The sequence below is a fragment of the Coregonus lavaretus genome, assembly GCF_964263955.1.
Source record: "Coregonus lavaretus genome assembly, chromosome: 4".
NCBI lineage: Eukaryota > Metazoa > Chordata > Actinopteri > Salmoniformes > Salmonidae > Coregonus > Coregonus lavaretus.
Window position 1 is genome coordinate 40,176,202 of NC_139991.1, and position 21,271 is coordinate 40,197,472.

The 21,271-nt window shown below is 42.6% G+C and overlaps 1 protein-coding gene across 2 annotated transcripts; it reads right to left on the reverse strand.

Moving 5' to 3' along the window:
* Positions 1–122: 122 nt before the first annotated feature.
* On the reverse strand, positions 123–20,131 carry LOC311127356 (serine/threonine-protein phosphatase 2B catalytic subunit gamma isoform-like). Of its 2 annotated transcripts, XM_084159194.1 has the most exons (13): positions 19,517–20,131; positions 16,790–16,987; positions 16,593–16,717; positions 15,682–15,793; positions 15,412–15,557; positions 15,001–15,218; positions 14,772–14,866; positions 14,447–14,572; positions 14,212–14,289; positions 5,894–5,978; positions 5,603–5,700; positions 3,625–3,651; positions 123–1,980 (listed from the first exon to the last, which is right to left on the reverse strand). In XM_084159194.1, the coding sequence occupies exons 1-13, from the start codon at positions 19,575–19,577 to the stop codon at positions 1,814–1,816; spliced, it is 1,536 nt and encodes a 511-aa protein (XP_084015320.1). In that variant the 5' UTR covers positions 19,578–20,131; the 3' UTR covers positions 123–1,813. The 2 variants fall into 2 exon arrangements, with proteins under 2 accessions (XP_084015320.1, XP_084015321.1); XM_084159195.1 differs by lacking the exon at positions 3,625–3,651 and having other exon boundaries at positions 132–1,980; positions 19,517–20,115.
* Positions 20,132–21,271: the final 1,140 nt, after the last annotated feature.

Below are 21,271 nucleotides of genomic sequence, written 5' to 3' on the forward strand. Positions count from 1 at the left end.
AAAATAGTTGTTGTATTTTGTTTTAAATACAGCTAGGTTTTTTTGTAGTATGCTAAATGTATATAAAAAATGTTTTTCAACAAATTCTACGAGGTAACAAAATCGTTTCTTTTCAGTTTTTTATTGAATGGAGTGATACATCTACAGAAATCAGAGGCCTCGCAGTACAAGTACTTGACAAAAAACATATATTTTTTATTCAGCTATTAAGAAAAACCTTGATTAAACAATCTCTGTACATTCTGTGAGATATGTTGAGGAGCTGGAACAGAAGTCAGAAACAAAATGAGGCCCCGGTCCCCCTCTCCCACCCCCTCCACACCACGTCAACACCATTCTCTATTAACGCCCCCTCCACCCCCAATACCTCCACCCCCATCCAAAAACCCACACACTCCAAACAACCACTCGTCTCGCCTCTACTTAGTCATCATCCACCTACCACCATCCTCTCCACACACACACACACCTTTCACTCATACCTCTCTCTCTCTCACACACACACAATCTATTTTCTACTCCTCCACTGGTAACTGATTGACATCCTCAAAAAGAGACAACTCTCATCTTTACCTCACCCCTCCCCCTGGCTGATCTAGATATGACGCCTAATTCTACTTTTCGTAAAAATAAAAAATAATAAAAACAAAATCACATTGAGAGAAGGGAACATTTATAATGTACATATATAATATAAATGTAAATACTCTGTCACACTATCATTGGCATAAGAAAGGATGGATTTAACGCAATAGAGGTTCCAATCGATTTTTCTCGTTTTTTTTATTCAAGTGCTCTTGCTTGCTCTTTTTGGGTGGGACACGAACAGACACAGCAAATGTACTTTTAAACTTTATATCTTAGGCACCATAGCGTAGGTACTTCATATCTTAGATGAGTAAAGACCTTTATATGAGTTACAGCACAGGTCTTCCTTTGCCAAGCACACAAAGTAGTAACAGATAAAAATGTGATCTGAATATTATCCCAAATATCAACTCAAAATTACAAAATGGATTTGCCTTTTATTTAATATGGCAGTGATGCCCCAGCCTAGGGCCAGTCCACATAGCAATGTACATTGTAGATTGAATCGTCATGTATCATTTATAGAAATGTACACTGTAGATTTAATCATCATGTGTCATTTGTTCAGAGCCACTTTTAAACTGATGACATTAGATTCATTCTAGATGAAATAAATAAACATGGATGTTGGACTGATTCTCTGGAGGCCAAGTAAGAAAGACCCATCCTACTGCCCCTCAAAGAGAGAAGAGAGGGAGAGAAGGAGAAGAAGAGGGAGAAAAGAGAGGAGAGAAAGAAGAGATGAGGAGGAGAAGAAGAGAGAAGGGGAGAGAAGAGAGCAGAGGGAGGGAGAAGAGAGTGGAGAGCAGAGAGAGGGAGAAGAGAGAGGAGAGCAGAGAGGGGGAGGAGAGAGGGAGAGGAGAGCGGAGAGGAGAGAGGGAGAGGAGAGCAGAGAGGGGGAGAGGAGAGCAGAGAGGGGGAGAAGAGAGGAGAGCAGAGAGGGGGAGAAGAGAGGAGAGCAGAGAGGGGGAGAAGAGAGGAGAGCAGAGAGGGAGAGGAGAGAGAGGAGAGCAGAGAGGGAGAGGAGAGAGAGAGAGGAGAGCAGAGGAGGAGAGAGAGGAGAGCAAAGAGAGGAGAGCAGTGAGAGGAGAGCAAAGAGAGGAGAGCAGAGAGAGGAGAGCAGAGAGAGGAGAGCAGAGAGAGGAGAGCAGAGAGAGGGAGAAAAGGCACAAGAGAAAGGGAGAAGAGGGAAAAACAGAGGGAGACAGAGAGGTGGGCCAGGTGTCTAGGCCTGTGTGTTGGTCCCGTTCTTGTCGGGTGGGCCGCTGGCTGTAAGGTTGTTGGAAGGAGGATGAGCGTCTTGGCGGGGGGGCATCCTCTCATTGACCCTGTCCAGACCTCGGGCCTCCTCAAAGGACTGGATCTTATGCTGCGGGTTGAACCCTTGGATGGCTGGAGGAGAGAGATGTAGAGTTTAGCTTCAGTGCAGGAACCCAACACACACCACAGTTACAGGGTATAAGGAGGGTAAGGGGGATAAAACTCTAGGTTTGGTATGATGCTGGGTAAGGGTGGTATAGGGGTAAAGAGGAAGGATTAGGCTCCAGTTTAGAAGATACTAGGTAGTGGTTGGTAGGGGTCATAAGTAGTCTAATATGGTCATGTTTAGTCTCTAATACATGGACAACTAGTATAGTCTGATATTCTAGACTAGAGGGGTTTAAAATGCAAAAGGCACGCGCACATCTGAGCTATCTTTGTTGCAGGTGCATGGTAACAATTAAATAACATGAGGAAAAAGAAGAAACCCGCACTCTGCTCTTGCTAGTATCACTGTGATACTTTGACAGGGTTATCACTGTGATACTAGCAAGAGCAGTGTGCGGGTTTCTTCTTTTTACTCAGACTAGAGGGGTTTAGTTGTTAGATTTGGTGGTTAGAGGTAAGACACTTACTTCAAGAACATCAAGGCAGCATCGGCAAACAAACGAGAGAGAGAGAGATTGAGACCAGGTGGAGGAGAGAGAAAAAGAGGGAGTGGAGAGGAGCGAACTGGCATAAACAGTCTGATACTTTAAAGGTCAATAGCCTGATATTTTGTGTTACTAGTTAAGCTAACAAAAAATCTAGCATATGTTCCTATATGCTTATGAGAAACCCTGTTTACATGGTGGTTATGTAGATCAATACTGACTAAATGGGCAACATTTTACAAAACTGCACTTAACCCTGTCAAAAATACCAACACCCCCTAGCACCCCCGCCGAAATCGAATTAGCATAATAAAAAAGTTTACGCTAGAGATATGTTTTTTTTTGTGCATTGGATACAACTCAAACCACCGCATCTGCCGACGTCGCACTTCCGCATCTGCAGTGAAAGGTGACAGCGCTAGAGCGGTGTTTGTCAGACCATGAGATATCCCGAAAATCTGTATTTTGGGCTACACACTAATATGACCCCTCTGTGCAAAGGTGAGACTCTCACGAAGATGTAAATGTAGGTTGTTTTGCTCAGGGATGCCCACAGGCCTCACAAGACTCATCTGAAGGTCCCGGTACCAGTTGTAAAAATTAATGGAAGTACAGTATATATGGAGACTGTTTAATGCCAAAAATATGGGGTTAAATAAATGTAAAAATAAAACTAAAAAAAACTTTCCTGATCTTTCTTCTGTCTCTCAGATATAGGAGAGACACTTCAGAACAAACTTCATTTTGATATTTTTTTGGGACAATCTGTTGTTCCATGTAGTGAATCTGTTATTCAATGCGTTTGTATGGGCTAATAGCAGTAAGGCCCAAAATAATTATTAATCAAATCATATTTTACATATTTTTGGGGGATACTTCAAGGGGTCTTAAAACTCAAAATCAAATAGCTAAATTATCCTTGGTATGACCTTCTTAAAACAATTCCATATAGCTTAGTAGAACCACCCCCCCTCCCCCAGCTTAGACAGGGCTTAGTCTCTGATGGGTTAAAGGTAGACTTGGTAATATGTATATAAACAACAATAATAAGCTCAAACTTTGGGGAGGGAGGAGGGGAGACAGAAAGAGAGCGAGAAAGAGAGATGAGAAATGACTTGCGTACCTCGTGCCTCTTCTGCCTCTACGGTAGCTGTGTAAGCGTGAGTAGTAGAGCCATGCCAAAAACATACAGAGAGAGAGTTAACATTACCAACAGAACCAGATCAGTGAGTAATCAATGCATTCAGTGTGTTAAACATCATCTATAGTCAGTGAATTATGTTATCAATGCATTCAGAGTGTTAAACATAATCTATAGTGAGTTACACTACATGGCCAAAGGTATGTGGACACCTCTTCAAATTTGTAGATTCGGCTATTTCAGCCACACCCTTTGCTGACAATTGTATAAAATTGAGCACACCGCCATGCAATCTCCATAGACAAACACTGCCAGTAGAATGGCCCGTATTGAAGAGCTTAGTGACTTTCATCGTGGCACAGTCATAGGATGCCACCTTTCCAACAAGTCAGTTTGTCAAATTTCTGCCCTGCTAGAGCTGCCCCGGTCAACTGTAAGTGCTGTTATTGTGAAGTGGAAACGTCTAGGAGCAACAACAGCTCAGACGCGAAGTGGTAGGCCACACAAGCTTACAGAACGGGTCCACCAAGTGCTGAAGCGTGTAAAAATCGTCTGTCCTCGGTTGCAACACTCACTACAGAGTTCCAAACTGCCTCTGGAAGCAACGTCAGTACAAGAACTGTTCATTGGGAGCTTCATGAAATGGGTTTCCATGGCCGAGCAGCTGCACACAAGCCTAAGATCACCATGTGCAATGCCAAGCGTGGGTTGGAGTGGTGTAAAGCTTGCCGCCATTGTACTCTGGAGCAGTGGAAACGCGTTCTCTGGAGTGATGAATCACGCTTCACCATCTGGCAGTCCGACGGACGAATCTGGGTTTGGCAGATGCCAGGAGAACGCTACCTACCCGAATGCATAGTGCCAACTGTAAAGTTTGGTGGAGGAGGAATAATGGTCTGGGGCTGTTTTCCATGGTTCGGGCTAGGCCCCTTAGTTCCAGTGAATGGAAATCTTAACGCTACAGCATACAAAAATCAAAACAAATCTATATGATTCTGTGCTTCCAAATTTGTGGCAACAGTTTGGGGAAGGCCCGTTCCTGTTTCAGCATGACAATGCCCCCATGCACAAAGCGAGGTCCATACAGAAATGGTTTGTCCAGATCGGTGTGGAAGAACTTGACTGGCCTGCACAGAACCCTGACCTCAACCACATCAAACACCTTTGGGATGAATTGGAACACCGACTGCGAGTCAGACCTAATCGCCCATCATCAGTGCCCGACCTCATTAATGCTGTTGTGGCTGAATGGAAGCATGTCCCCGCAGCAATGTTCCAACATCTAGTGGAAAGCCTTTCCAGAAGAGTGGAGACTGTTATAGCAGAAAAGGGGGGACCAACTCCATATTAATGCCCATGATTTTGGAATGAGATGTTCGACGAGCAAGTGTCCACATAATGGCCATGTAGTGTATGTTATCAATACATTTAGAGTGTTAAACATCATCTATAGTCAGTGAGTTATGTTATCAATACATTTAGAGTGTTAAACATAATCTATAGTCAGTGAGTTATGTTATCAATGCAGTCAGTCAGTCAAAGATCATTCAACCCCATCCCCAACCTCCCCCAGCCCTCTCCCCTCTCAACCCCGACACAGGAGTAACAGGATTTACACATGACCATCCCAGTCACAGTGGTTAGTGCAGAAGGAGTGCAGGAATGTTCTGGGTTTAAGAGCTTGATCGAGGTTTAAAGATAACTTTGTAGGTTAAAGGAGAATGTGGATTAGGGATAGGTGTGTGTGTGAGTGAGTGAGAGGTAGTGTGTGTTCTGTGAGAGGGAGGGAGAGAGCGATTTAGTAGTGTGGGTGTATGAGTGTGTGTGTGAGTCAGAGAGAACGAGAGAGGGGGGGTGTGAGGAGGGTTTAGTCGGTTTGAGTGCAGGCAAAGGAGAAAACATGATGCCATAGTAATTCAGGTTAGAGTGTGTGAGTGTAGGTGTATGTTTGTATACGTACCGCTCTCCAGGGTCTGCCGTCCTCCAGACAGAACTCCCACAGGCAAGGCCCCAGTGGGGGTCAGCCCCTTCAGCTGTAACACACTCTCATTCTCCTCTCTGTCAACACACACAAATTCCATTTTCAAATTCAAAAGCATGGTTGTTACAAGGGAGGCGCCATACAAAGATTGAAAGCTGAACATAACCACGGCCAGATAGAATCTGTATGCAGGCCTTCTTATCAATACCTTTACAGAGGTTGATTACATCATCAATAAAGCCGTAGAGTCAAACACACACAAACACGTACCGGAGTACAGAAAAGACACGGGCCATTTTCCCGATCGCTCGGATCTTATTCCTGATCACCTCCTTCCTCACAGCAGAAGTTCCAGCTGAGAGAGAGACAGAGAGAGGGATGGAGAGAGAGAGAGAGAGGGGGAAGAGGTAAGGGACTGGTGAACTAAACTACCCTTCATAGTCATACGCACACAACGACACACACGCACACACTGGCAGTGTTCGAGAGCATCAAAACGCATGGGTAAATTGTGACGACTGATCTATAAATATTATTGAGTAGTTATTTATGATGCAAGATGATATGTAGATCAGTCAGTCAGTCTCGACTCACCTTTAAAGTCGGCCGCAATGTCGAACATGCGTGCACCCGCACAAACACGCACACAGCTCAGCTGATACTCAGCTGGCATGTGGCATCAATAGAAACTTTGATAAATTTCTGTTGTTGCACAATATCTTAAGAATGAATAGTGTTTATAGGGCGACTGCACTTCCTGATTTGGCCTCATTTTAGATTTGGTTCATTAAGAAATGCTAGTGGCCATGACTGAATTAAAACGGGAGTTGGTTTCGGGGTGTGGTTTGACGTGGGCGTTTCATGTGTACGTTCGCAGGTGGGAAAAGTTAGCCAAATTATTTTGCCAATTAGCTTCAGCAGGCTGGTGTGCGACCGTGGCAAAGCTGGTTTGATTTTGGATAGCCTACAGTGCCTTCAGGAAGTGTTCACACCCCTTGACTTTTCCCACATTTTGTTGTTACTGCCTGAATTTAAAATGGATTACATTTTTATGTTTTGTCACTGGCCTACACACACACACAATACCCCATAATGTTAAAGTAGAATTATGTTTTTCAAAATGTTTACAAATTAATAAGAAATGAAAAGCTAAAATGTCTTGAGTCAATTAGTATTCAACCCCTTTGTTGTGGAAAGCCTAAATAAAAAGTTCAGGAGTACAAAATGTGATTAACAAGTCACATAATAAGGTGCATGAACTCACTCTGTGTGCAATAGTGTTTAACATGATTTTTGAATGACTACCTTGTCTCTGTACCCCACACATACAATTATCTGTAAGGTCCCTCAGTCGAGCAGTGAATTTCAAACACAGATTCAACCACAAAGACCAGCGAGGTTTGCCAATGCCTCACAAAGAAGGGTACCTATTGGTAGATGGGTAAAAAAAAAAAAAAGAAGACTGAATATCACTTTGAGCATAGTGAAGCTATTAATTACACTTTGTACAGCCTTCATTCTTAGTAGTGAGCATTTTAATTCGTTGTCATGTCAAACACTGTATTAAAAGTGCTCACTATTATATTCTAACTATAGAATTAGAATAATAATTATATTTCCATGATTCCAATAGTTCACCCAAGTGTTTTGCTCTAAATCGCAAGTCAAATCGCAATTGCAACATTTGGTAAAAAATAAGGCCTAGATTGTTTGCCCATATCGTGCATCCCTACGTAGCAATGTGGAAATGATCTCAAATGAGTGCAGGAAATGCAGAAATATATGAAAATGCTGAATTGAACAGCATAAAACAATCATAATGTAGAAAGACCCATTGAAATCACTTAGAATATATGTGTTGCCACCCTAGGGTCACTAACTACTTATGTTTTTTTTTAAACGTTTATTTTATATTTTTGTAATATCGCCCAGCCCTAAACCTATCCACGCATTTCAAGGCTGCGTTGAGCTAATGACTTATCAGTGACCCTGAATGTCTCTGTCAATCCTGTTAGCACTGAGGCGGTTTGTCCTAGTAGGAAGTCCACTGTGTGCAGCTCACCCTGCACCATCAGCTCAAACATAAATATCAGTCATGTCTACCTATAATAAGCCTCTCAGTAAAGCAATAAAAACAATCAAGAAACCCAGAAAAGTGCTAAAAATAGCCCACATTAACATACATTATGTAAGAAACAAGGTTCATGAAATCGATAACTTGCTAGTAACAGATAATATTCATATACTGACTATCTCTGAAACTCACTTAGATAATACCTTTGATGATACAGTAGTAGCAATACATGGTTTCAACATCTTCAGAAAAGGCAGGAATGCCAATGGTGGAGGTGTTGCCGTGTATGTTCAGAGTCATATTCCTGTAAAGCTTAGAGACGATCTCATGTCAAATGCTAATATGGCTACAGGTTCACGTGCCTCACCTAAAGCCCATTCTTGTGGGACGCTGCTATAGACCCCCAACTGCTAACAGTCAGTATCTGGATAATATGTGTGAAATGTTTGATAATGTATGTGATATCAACAGAGAGGTATTTTCTGGGTGACCTAAATATTGACTGGCTTTCATCAAGCTGCCCACTCAAGAAAAAGCTTCAAACTGTAACCAGTGCATGCAACCTGGTTCAGGTTCAGTCAACCTACCAGGCTATTTACAAACAGCACAGGAATGAAATCATGCACATGTATTGATCACATCTTTACTAATGCTGCAGAAATCTGTTTAAAGCAGTATCCAAATCCATCAGATGTAGTGATCACAATATAGTAGCCATACCTAGGAAAACCGAAGTTCCAAAGGCTGGGCCTAATATAGTGTATAAGAGGTCATACAAGACATTTTGTAGTGATTCCTATGTTGAAGATGTAAAGAATATTAGCTGGTCTGTGGTGTGTAATGAGGAGCAACCTGACGCTACACTTGACACATTTATGAATTTGCTTATTCCAGTTAGTAAATAAGCATGCACCCATTAAGAAAATGACTGTAAAAATGGTTTAATCCCCATGGCTTGATGAGGAATTGAAAAATTGTATGGTTGAGAGGGATGAGGCAAAAGGAACGGCAAATAAGTCTGGCTGCACAGCCGATTGGCAAACATACTGTACATTGAGAAATCATGTGACTAAACTGAACAAAAAGAAGAAACTTTACTTTGAAACAAAGATAAATTATATAAAGAATGATAGTAAAAAGCTTTGGAGCACCTTATATGACATTTTGGGCAAAAAGGCAAACTCGGCACCATCATTCATTGAATCAGATGGCTCATTCATCACAAAACCCACTGATATTGCCAACTACTTTAATGATTTTTTTCATTGGCAAGGTTAGCAAACTTAGGCATGACATGCCAATAACACATTCTGAACCTACACATCCATGCATAACTGACCAAAGTATGAAAGACAAGCATTGTAATTTTAAATTCCGTAAAGTAAGTGTGGAAGAGGTGAAAAAAATATTTTTGTCTATCAACAATGACAAGCCATCGGGGTCTGACAACTTGGATGGAAAATGACTGAGGATGATAGTGGACGATATTGCCACTCCTAATTGCAATCTCTTCAATCTAAGCCTACAGGAAAGTGTGTGCATACAGGAAAGTGTGTGCCCTCAGGCCTGGAGGGAAGCAAAAGTCACAGTAAATAGATTAATAGATTTTCAGCATGCTTATAGGGAAGGGCATTCAACATGTACGGCACTTACACAAATGACTGATGATTGGCTGAGAGAAATTGATAATACAAAATATTGTGGGAGCTGTTTTGTTAGACTTCAGTGCAGCTTGACAATATCGATCATAATCTGCTGCTGGAAAAAAAACTTGTGTTATGGCTTTACATCCCCTGCTATATTGTGAATTGCGAGTTATCTGTCTAACAGAACACAAAGGGTGTTCTTTAAAGGAAGCCTCGCCAACATAATCTATGTAGAGTCAGGCATTTCCCTGGGCAGCTGTCTAGGCCCCTTACTTTTTTCAATCTTTACTAATGACGTGCCACTGGCTCTGAGTAAAGCATGTGTGTCTATGTATGCTGATATGTATGCTGATGACTCAACACTATACTTGCTACCACAGCAAGTGAAATCACTGCAACACTTAACAAAGAGCTGCAGTCAGTTTCAGAAAAGGAGTCCTAAATATTTCAAAACTAAAAGCATTGTATTTGGGACAAATCATTTACTAAACTCTAAACCTCAACTAAGTCTTGTAATGAATAATGTGGAAATTGAGCAAGTTGAGGAGACTAAACTGCTTGGAGTAACCCTGGAATGTAAACTGTCTTGGTCAAAACACATTGATGCAACAGTAGCTAAGATGGGGAGAGGTCTGTCCATAATAAAGCACTGCTCTGCCTTCCTAACAACAAGGCAGGTCTTACATGCCCTAGTTTTGTCACACCTGGATTAATGTCCAGTCGTGTGGTCAGTTGTCACAAAGAGGAATTTAGGAAAATTACAATTGGCCCAGATAAGGGCAGCACGGCTGGCCCTTAAATGTACACGGAGAGCTAACATTAATAATATGCATGTCAATCTCTCCTGGCTCAAAGTAGAGGAGAGATTGACTTCATCATTACTTGTATTTGTGAGAGGTATTGACATGTAGAATGCACCGAGCTGTCCATTTAAACTACTAGCACACAGCACGGCCACCCATGCATACCCCACAAGACATGCTACGAGGCGCACAGTACTACATAGAGCCATGACTACATGGAACTCTATTCCACATCAAGTAACTCATGCAAGCAGTAAAATTAGATTTAAAAAAAACAAACAGATAAAAATACACCTTATGGAACAGCGCAGTGTGAAGAGACACACACGATAACATACGAACTATACACATCGATTTTGTGTTGTATATACAGTGAGGGAAAAAAGTATTTGATCCCCTGCTGATTTTGTACGTTTGCCCACTGACAAAGAAATGATCAGTCTATAATTTTAATGGTAGGTTTATTTGAACAGTGAGAGACAGAATAACAACAAAAATATCCAGAAAAACTAATGTCAAAAATTTTATAAATTGATTTGCATTTTAATGATGGAAATAAGTATTTGACCCCCTCTCAATCAGAAATATTTCTGGCTCCCAGGTGTCTTTTATACAGGTAACGAGCTGAGATTAGGAGCACACTCTTAAAGAGAGTGCTCCTAATCTCAGTTTGTTACCTGTATAAAAGACAACTGTCCAAAGAAGCAATCTATCAATCAGATTCCAAACTCTCCACCATGGCCAAGACCAAAGAGCTCTCCAAGGATGTCAGGGACAAGATTGTAGACCTACACAAGGCTGGAATGGCCTACAAGACCATCGCCAAGCAGCTTGGTGAGAAGGTGACAACAGTTGGTGCGATTATTCGCAAATGGAAGAAACACAAAATAACTGTCAATCTCCCTCGGCCTGGGGCTCCATGCAAGATCTCACCTCGTGGAGTTGCAATGATCATGAGAACGGTGAGGAATCAGCCCAGAACTACAAGGGAGGATCTTGTCAATGAAAACAATTGGTAACACACTACGCCGTGAAGGACTGAAATCCTGCAGCGCCCGCAAGGTCCCCCTGCTCAAGAAAGCACAAATACATGCCCGTCAGAAAGTTTGCCAATGAACATCTGAATGATTCAGAGGAAAACTGGGTGAAAGTGTTGTGGTCAGATGAGACCAAAATGGAGCTCTTTGGCATCAACTCAACTCGCCGTGTTTGGAGGAGGAGGAATGCTGCCTATGACTCCAAGAACACCATCCCCACCGTCAAACATGGAGGTGGAAACATTATGCTTTGGGGGTGTTTTTCTGCTAAGGGGACAGGACAACTTTACCGCATCAAAGGGACGATGGATGGGGCCATGTACCGTCAAATCTTGGGTGAGAACCTCCTTCCCTCAGCCAGGGCATTGAAAATGGGTCGTGGATGGGTATTCCAGCATGACAATGACCCAAAACACACGGCCAAGGCAACAAAGGAGTGGCTCAAGAAGAAGCACATTAAGGTCCTGGAGTGGCCTAGCCAGTCTCCAGACCTTAATCCCATAGAAAATCTGTGGAGGGAGCTGAAGGTTCGAGTTGCCAAACGTCAGCCTCGAAACCTTAATGACTTGGAGATCTGCAAAGAGGAGTGGGACAAAATCCCTCCTGAGATGTGTGCAAACCTGGTGGCCAACTACAAGAAACGTCTGACCTCTGTGATTGCCAACAAGGGTTTTGCCACCAAGTACTAAGTCATGTTTTGCAGAGGGGTCAAATACTTATTTCCCTCATTAAAATGCAAATCAATTTATAACATTTTTGACATGCGTTTTTCTGGATTTTTTTGTTGTTATTCTGTCTCTCACTGTTCAAATAAACCTACCATTAAAATAATAGACTGCCCACTGACAGAGAAATGATCAAACGTACAAAATCTGCAGGGGATCAAATACTTTTTTCCCTCACTGTATGTGGTAGTAGAGTAGTGGCCTGAGGGCATACACTTAATGTGTTGTGAAATATGTTGTGTAATGTATTGTAATGTTTTTAAAATGGTATAACTGCCTTAATTTTGCTGTACCCCAGGAAGAGTAGCTGCAATGGGGATCCATAATAAATACAAATACAAATACTGAAACCCTGGTTCAGTCTGCTTTCCACCAGACACTGGGAGATGAATTCACCTTTCAGCAGGACAATAACCTAAAACACAAGGCCAAATCTACACTGGAGTGGCTTACCAAGAAGAAAGTGAATGTTCCTGAGTGGCAGAGTTACAGTTTTGACTTATATCTACTTGGAATTATATGGCAAGTGTGTAAATGGGTGAAATGTTTTATTTGATTTTATTCAGGCTGTAACACAACAAAATGTGGAATAAGTCAACAGTTATGAATACTTTCTGAAGGCACTACATCTCCGGGGCTAGTTAGGGACCGTCAATAGATTACACAATGTAAATGAGACAATATTTTCACGTTGGAACACCTTTCAGTTCTCATTAAATGCTTTCAAAATGTGTATATGAATTTCTAAAATATATAGTTGGTTTGAGGTTTTTAAGTCATTGTGTAATTTACCGATGGTCCCTAGGCTAAATTTACCACAGGCATTACGATAGGGTCGCGTGCAGCTGCACTCCGAATTGATCATTACTTGTGTGCTGCCAGCTGGGGGCATATGGCCAGGGTTGAAACAAACCCAACTTTCATTTATCTTGTGATACTGTCACGTCCACAAATCTCACAACACTCCGTTTTGGACGAGACTGACTTTATGACCAACATTTTCCTATTTAAACTTTGTAGTCAATTCTGACAGTAGAATAAATGTTTCTGACTCATATCAACATCACATAGGACGTTTTCTAAATGAGAAGTTGGTTTTTAGGGGCAGTTGCTCGTTAAAAGCAGACCTTCAGTCTCAAACTTACAATGCTTGTAACCAGAGGAAGAGGCGAAGCGAGAGGTTTCACTCTCGCCAAAATCTGTCCAAAATAAGCCCAATTCGTTTCTATGGGCTTATCTTGGACATAAGCTTGTCGCCTGCCTTCCCGCCTTTGAGACAACGACTCAAGGGCAGAGTCATGAGCATCTCGTCAATTTTAGGGATGTGCACGGTTCTTTGAATATTTGAACGGATGCTAGTATTCGAATACTTGTGTGAGTATACATTTTAGCAAGAAAAAAAATGATAGGCCTATTTAAATACTGAAAATAATTTTTCTAATAAAAATGTTAATATTCATGTGACATAGTACATGAAAAAATTTAGTTTTTACAATGTGCACGGTGCGCCCCATAAAAAGACTGATGACCGGTAGCCTTCACGTATGTAGCTTGTTTTTGTTGGCCAATCAAGGGGGCAAAGAGGCTCAATGTGTAGCAAGTGGAGTGAGAGTTTACTAATGCAATGCAATGCAAGATGGAATAGAATTACAGAATTAAAAGTTACAGAAATTAGAAGGAGTAGGCTACAACAAGCAACCAACAGGTAGGCTGTTGTTTTATCTGATTGGGGTTGGGGAGAAAGTGCAGCATGTGGCCTCAATTAGCCTAGCTAACTAGCTGAGCTAGCTTCTCTAGGCTACTCCAGCCAAGACAGGCACTGTTAAATGGGATTATAAATTACATTGTGGCTGCTACAAGTTAGCTAGTCTAGGCTGTAGCAGAGTTGCGCTCTCGCTTTCTCTCTCATAAGCTACAAACCGGCCCAGCTGCAGCGCGCTAGCCTTTATCCCTCGGCAGCAGAGCTCAGGTTAAAAACGTACGTTTAAAAGAGTCACATGTATTTCGAATATCCGGCAAAAAATGAATGATTCTATTCCAATAGTGAAATGATTTAAAACCCCCATCCCTAGTCATTATATACAGATCTTTATTTTAACTACCCTAGATCTGTCTATTTACCTTCACATCTATTGTTGCTCTGTGATGAGCAATAATGCACTTCAGTCAAAAACAACTTAACTTCCTTAAGTTTCAGTTCCTCTTTGAAGAAACATGTTGCTGCTATATCAGCCTTTCTTCATAATTTACTTACATTGAAAGTCAATATAAAAGAGTTCTTAATAGTGTGTGTGTTTTTTTACCCTCGCAGGTGTCGTCTCCTTCAGACATGAGCTCGTCGTCAGAGCAAATGTTGAGCACGTTAACCAGCATCTCTGTCACTGTAGGAACATACACAAGGTTACCACACACACCATTATTACACACACACCCCATTATCTCACAGGTCAGTTTTGCAAAGGTAACATGGAGCCCAAAGTTATCACATACACACAAAATAATCTCACACACACACACAAGGTTTTCACACACACTGACCTTTCTCGCCTACGAAGGGCAGGGACCAGGTGAAGACGTCCATGAAGTTGGGCAGCCAGTAGGGGTGGGGGGAGCAGTTGAACTGGCGGATGTTCATCACATTGTTCTCATATTTCAGCACCGCCGCTACAAGGACACACACATTATCCATCTACCCTGTGTTGCCATCGTTTCTACTCTGTTGTCATGGTTTCTACCCTGTTATCATGGCTTCTACTGTGTTGTCATGGTTTCTACCATGTTGTCATGGTTTCTACCCTTTTGTCATGGTTTCTACCCTTTTGTCATGGTTTGAAATGGAGTGTGGACTTGGTCATTTGTTTACCTTTGTTGTTGTACACGTCCAGGTAATTCGGAGCAGAGAAGATCGTGATCAGAGAAGGAAAACCTGTCGTCTGGCTTTTCCTGTACATTCTATACCTGAAATACACATTCAACAGGAAATATAAAGTTTATATCACAAAACAGTATTATATTACTACTACTACTACTACTAATAATAATAATAATAATAATATTATAATTAATTCATTAATATTATGGATAATACTCACCCAGCGTCCTGGGCTTCATGTGCTCTTATTACTGACAACAGATTATTGTTCATCAGAAAGTCACATACTGCTGGGTAACTGTAGAAGTAGGAGCAGCCTCTAACAGAGTTATGAGCAAAGTGTTCCTGGGACTTCTCAGAGCCGTAGTCTTCTCCAGGGTCCGACCACAGCAGGTCACACATGGGTCCGAACGCAGGGGGCTCCTTAAACCGATCCAGCTGGTCAACACAGAGTTAAACAAAGTTTATCTACAGGGTTAATCCAGTTAAACACAGTTAAATAACACAGGGGGATCATTAGACCAGTCAAAACACTTAATAACATAGCCAGCTAAACCAATTAAAATGATTAAGACAGAGTTAGACAGAGTTAACCCAGAGCAGGCCAGGAGTTAGAGGTCAGGGGTCATACCTTGCGTATGTCGTCCAGGCAGGTGATTTCGGGGCTCAGGCCTCCGTGGACACATAGGAACTGCTGGTTGAGGAGCGCAGCCAAGGGAAGGCAGTCAAACGCCTCCATACACGCATCATACACACTCTCAGAGTACTTTATCTTACCTACAACACAACAAAGAGGACATTATTACTATTACACCCATGCCCCCAACCACACAGGCGCACACACACACACAGAACCACCCACAACAGGCGCACACACACTAAATACACAAGGACCACTCACACTCCTGTTTAAAGGTGAAGTACTCTGTGAGATGTCGGCACTCATGGTTTCCTCTGAGTAGGAACAGAGTGGTGGGGTGGTTGATCTTCAGAGTCCACAGGAACAACACACACTGAAGATAGAAAGAGTGTGTGTGAGATCCCTCTCATTATGCTAACGTTAGTATCATAATAAGAATCATAGCTATATTGCTAACGATTGCATAATAAGAATCATAGCTATATTGCTAACGATTGCTATGATTCCTATCGTAATGCTAAGTTGCTAACATTAGCTATGATTCCTATCATTATGCTAATGTTAACCATGATTCCTATCATGATGCTACCGTTAGCTATGATTCCTATCATGATGCTAACGTTAGATATGATCACCACAGTTAGGATAAAGGCCAACTTTCCCTACATTTTCCTCCACGTGGGCCAGCCCCCTAGAAGTTAGAGTTCTAGACAACGAGCTTCAGTTCCTCGCCATTTGAGTGACAGCTAGCAAGATGCACACAGAGCAGAACGAAAGAGAGCGCAATGACGTGGTGCGCATATCTTTACATACAGTATGTGACGTAGCACGCAATTTTCAGGGACCACTTGTCTCTAAAGCGCTACTTTCAGAACTACTAGCTTAAAGGATTACAAAAGTACCCGAGTATCTCTTTAATTCATTAGAATACATGCTATTTACAGCCTTCCCACAATATGTTTTAAAGTGGGACACAAAACCCAACAGTGTGTGTTAGGTTGGGGAGGGTAGTGTGTGTTTGTGTTTGTCTGTGTGGGGGAGGGCGGTGGTACTAGCTAGTGTGCTTCCTGTCTATTTAAAGACATGCTCCTAAGCCCTGCGACTCAAGGCTGTGTAACAGGCCACGACTCTAAATGTCAGATGAAACAGCAGATGCTGAAACACAAACTGACCTCGATGCTGAAGTATCCTCGATCGACATAGTCCCCCAGGAACAGGTAGCGGGTGCTGCTGGGCGAGCCGCCCACCTCAAACAGCTTCATCAGGTCAAAGAACTGGCCATGGACATCCCCACACACTGCAACAGACACACACGTTAGAGGTCAGTCTGTCGGAAGATGTTAGGGGTTAATTAGAGGTTAGGGGTTACCTGTAATAGGTGCTTCCACCTCCAGCATGCATTTCTCTTGTCGCAGGATGTTGGCTCCATCAGTGATGATGCGTAGAGCTGCTTCCTCCTCCAGGCGGCCCTCCTTAACCAGATGGCTCTTCAGCACTTCAACACTGGGCTTCCCGTCTACATACAAGTCCTTTACAGTCAGCCTTGAGCCAGGGGGGTAGGGCACCGCTACAACACAATACAACAACATTAACATACAGAACACACACTACTAACACTAACTAGCTAACTACTGTAACTAATTGGTGCACCCTCTAGCATCTATTGGTCAATTGACCTCAGGACCCCCTCCATCCACCCTCTAATGTATCTATTGGTCTATTGAACCCCAGGACACACCCTCTGGAGATCTCAGGGTGCCCATCCTTTCACATGAAGATGTTTTGGCTCTAGAGAAAGACAGAGAGCGTTTATGATTGTGTTGCATGGCTGAGTGAGTGGGTAAGAATAGAGCTTTGCATTTGCATTAGGACTGGTAGAAATGAGGAAGCTCAGGTTTGACTGGCAAATAACCATCTCTATCTGTCTATCTCTTCTGTCTGTCTCCGGGCTATATTAAGGTGTTAAATCCTAGCCACATGAATAATCTACCATTCATTCATTCACTAGAACCCAGTCTTTTATGTTACCGTTGGCGTGGCACCAGGTATTGCATCCATAATTTCCGCTATGAAAATAGCAAACTATAATATTTATTCCCTTCGGCCCAGTGATCTAGTTAGTGTAAAACTTCAAAAACAGAAGCAGGTCACACAGACAGACTGAGCAATCATGTCATACTAAACTAGTTCATCATATCTAACCCATACACCACATACTCTACACTGGTTCATCAAATCCAGAGTGACTCCACACTAACACACTAGTCCCGGGCAGAGCTACTATACATGATAGGGCCCAGGGCAGAACTCCGTGTCAGGGCCCAGGGCAGAACTCCGTGTCAGGGCCCAGGGCAGAACTCCGTGTCAGGGCCCATATCCATACATACATGTATGAAGACAGCGTCATTACACAGGCAGAGCAATGCAGCTGGCTGGCCTGATCAGGTTACCATCGGTAAATAAACCAAAAGGTCAAAACGTCAACCCTCACACACCTCTGACCAAAACTGATTATTGATCGCAGCCAATTATTTTAAAATGTCTGTCACTAATCAAAATATTAGCATGAGAGATGCCAACTTACTATTTTATTTTCCGTGCTATAAAATATATTTAAAACTACTGGTAACATCATCAGATTAAGCACATTTTGATTTACACAAGTGAATCAAGTATGTGTTTATCATTATTTTATTATTTTTTTTACATGTAATTGAAATTGTACTATGACAGCTAAAAGCTGAATTAGAGTAGACTAACACATACAAGAAACATTTCAATTAATAAGATGAAATACAACAAAATCAAAACATAAGGGGTTTGAATGGAGGTAGAACGTTCTGAGCGGTGGAGGGAGGGGGGAACATCTTGGTCACATTCACAGCCAGGGAGGTCAGTGGTCATATCAGAGTCATGCCATAGACCTATGTATGAGTGTGTGAGGGCTAGCAATGTGATCGTGTGTGTAGCCTAGAGCTGTCTGTAGGATGATGGTTAGCCTGGCAGCGTCTGAGAGATGCAGGTATAATGACCTCATCAGCTTTATGCTCCTAAGCGCCACTTACCCATTGAGCCTATCACTCACTCACACACTCTTTGGGTCCACAACAAAGGACATTGTCATAAAGCCAGAGGTCACAGTTGTTGGAGCTCCTCAGTCCACTACTTACTCCTCATCACTCCCTGTGGCCTAACCCCAAGTCCATGAGTCCTGTTGTTATTTTCATAATATAGATCAAGGTTACAATTAGGGTTAGATCATGCTACACACAGTACCTGCTACCATCCATAAATATACCTGCTACAGCTGAGACAGAGCATTATCTATGCACTGTTAGGCCTGCCATCTGCATGCTGTACCATTCAAGTCCATTACAAATAGAAGCAGATACTTCAAAAGCAAATGTTGCAATTTGATAGCAATTCCACCCCCCCTAATAGGCCGCCCAGGCTGTAAATCAAAAGACCCGCTCCATGGCACTCAATCCACTGACAGTCATTCAGCATATGCTGCAGGAACCCTGTGTGTTTGTGTGTGTAGACCATCACGCACACACACCTCACCGGTCTACTGAACCAGACATACATCAAACAGACAGACACTTGCGAGAACACACACACGCTTCCTCCAGTTCAGTCAGATACAACAAAAATATAATCAAGCTAGGACTAGGAGGCTCAAAAACATTTGACTACCTAGTTTGTTACTCCAAGATTGGTGGCCAAATTAAGTTATTTGGTGTCAAATATTTACTAGCTAGCTGCTTGACATTATATCATAACATGACATGTCCTCTTACTATTACTGCAGGCTAACAAACTAGCAAGGGATGCTAGGAAATAAACAGATGCCATATTATCCCACTTGCTCCAACCAAGCCAAATACAGTGAACAACAATGATCTAACTAACTAGTAAACACGAAGCATATTTTCCTTACTGGTGCATCGACTACAGCCAAGCTAGCTAGCTAAATTAGTTAGCTTGATTGCTAGTTAACTAGCTAGCTGTATTAATCGTGTAGATAGCTAGCTAGCCAACGTTAAATTCCCTGCAACCACTTGCTGAATTAAAAGAGATACGATTGCATGCATACCTTTAATGGGCCGCTCCGTGGTGGACAGTTTGATTGGCGTTTGGTCTTTCGTCACCGACATCTCGGCGTATCTGCCCCAGCAGGAAACAGCTAGCTAATGGTGTGAATTCCTCGGCGTAGCTAGCAGGCTAGCTGGTGAAATGAGCTAGCCGTGCTGCTAGCTAGCTAGCTCGAACAGCACCTCCGGATCCGCAGCCTTCCTCTACGGCAGCGGGCTAGCAGACTGGGGCAGTGCAGATCAACTAGGCAGGAGCGTAATTTAGTTAGCTAGCTATATATGTGGCGGGGGGAGGGAAAGGGGAAGATCACTTTAACCACTAAATTAAAGCTTTTTTCCTGCCTTGTCTCTCTGCCCTGCGCTGCGGAGGTAGCTACTAGTCAGATGCTGTCAATTTCTGTCAGATGAATCGACCGCTCCAGTCCAGGAAACGATTTCCAACCAATCTCACTGTCAGCCAATTTGCTCAGGTTTACACACCGCGCATCAGTTCATGTCTTAATTTCATCTGTTTGTTCTTGGCTGTACCTCATTTGGTCCAGGCCTCTAGGTTTGGGTTTCAGTCGTGATCAAATGTATCGTCCAGACTCTGCTGTCGGATTACTGTAATCCACCACAAACGGATTTCCTACAACATGGCTGTGTCTGTCTAACGCATGGTGTTGTGGGTAGTGTAGTATTATTGTCATGCCGGGACACACCTATGGGACACACCTATGGGACACACCTATGGGACACACCTATGGGACACACCTATGGGACACACCTATCTGCATGTAGGCCGCCCACACACACACACACACACACACACTGGTTTTCCTTCAATACCAACATATTATTGTTTACTTGAGGTCAAGTTTCTTGAAAATTTACCTTCGTGCACGCTGTTAAGGTTGTTTGGACATTTTGCTCTGATGGTATGTATACACTCTTTTTTATGCATGGGGTGGACATGCTATTGGAGACTATATGTTTTTGGACATACCGTACCTACATACCTAACCTGCTGTGTCACTGTCCCTTCACCTCTTTTCTTCACCAGACAATTCACCTCTCAGAACAGTTGTGTTTTAGTGAATATACTCCTCGAACACTAGATGTCGCTAGCCACTAGTGATGTAGGCTACAGTACAATTACATTTACCTGACTCATAATAATAATAATATGATAATATGCCATTTAGCAGACGCTTTTATCCAAAGCGACTTACAGTCATGTGTGCATACATTTTTACGTATGGGTGGTCCCGGGGATCGAACCCACTACCCTGGCATTACAAGCGTCATAATCTACCAATTGAGCTACAGAGGACCACATGCAAGAAACTGCTCTCTAGTGTCAGTTTTTTACTATTTAAAAACACATTTAAATCCACCCTGCCCCTAGAAAGAGAAAAACGACATGTATGATGTTGATTGAAGTCTTTATTGTATTGGCTCAAATTACACATAGAGGTCCCAAGTGATCGGCCCCAGGCGCTGCACAGCTCATGAGACCTCCACATGACCATGAGTAGGCCTATTACTCTCCCCTCAGCGGGTTAGCTTGGGCAGACTGATGACAATGGGGGGCAGAGTGTAGGCACTGAAGAGAGGGTTGTTTATACTAGGGTTCAAGCCGTAGTTATACATGTTGAACATGTTGTAAGGGTTGTAGTAGTTGGGGTATGTGTTTTGGGGGTCGTAGGGGTTGTTGAAGACAGTCCCTGGTCTGGGCACAGGGAAGTAGATGGTCTGGGTGGTAGCTGTAGTGCCAG

Excerpts from the sequence above, each read along its gene's own strand:
- LOC311127356 (XM_084159194.1), bottom strand. The coding sequence starts at position 19,577 with ATGTCGGTGACGAAAGACCAAACGCCAATCAAACTGTCCACCACGGAG. Across the intron at positions 16,988-19,516 it reads CACGGAGCGGCCCATTAAAG|CGGTGCCCTACCCCCCTGGC; the intron begins GTATGCATGCAA and ends ATTGTGTTGTAG. Across the intron at positions 16,718-16,789 it reads GGTGGAAGCACCTATTACAG|TGTGTGGGGATGTCCATGGC; the intron begins GTAACCCCTAAC and ends TGTCTGTTGCAG.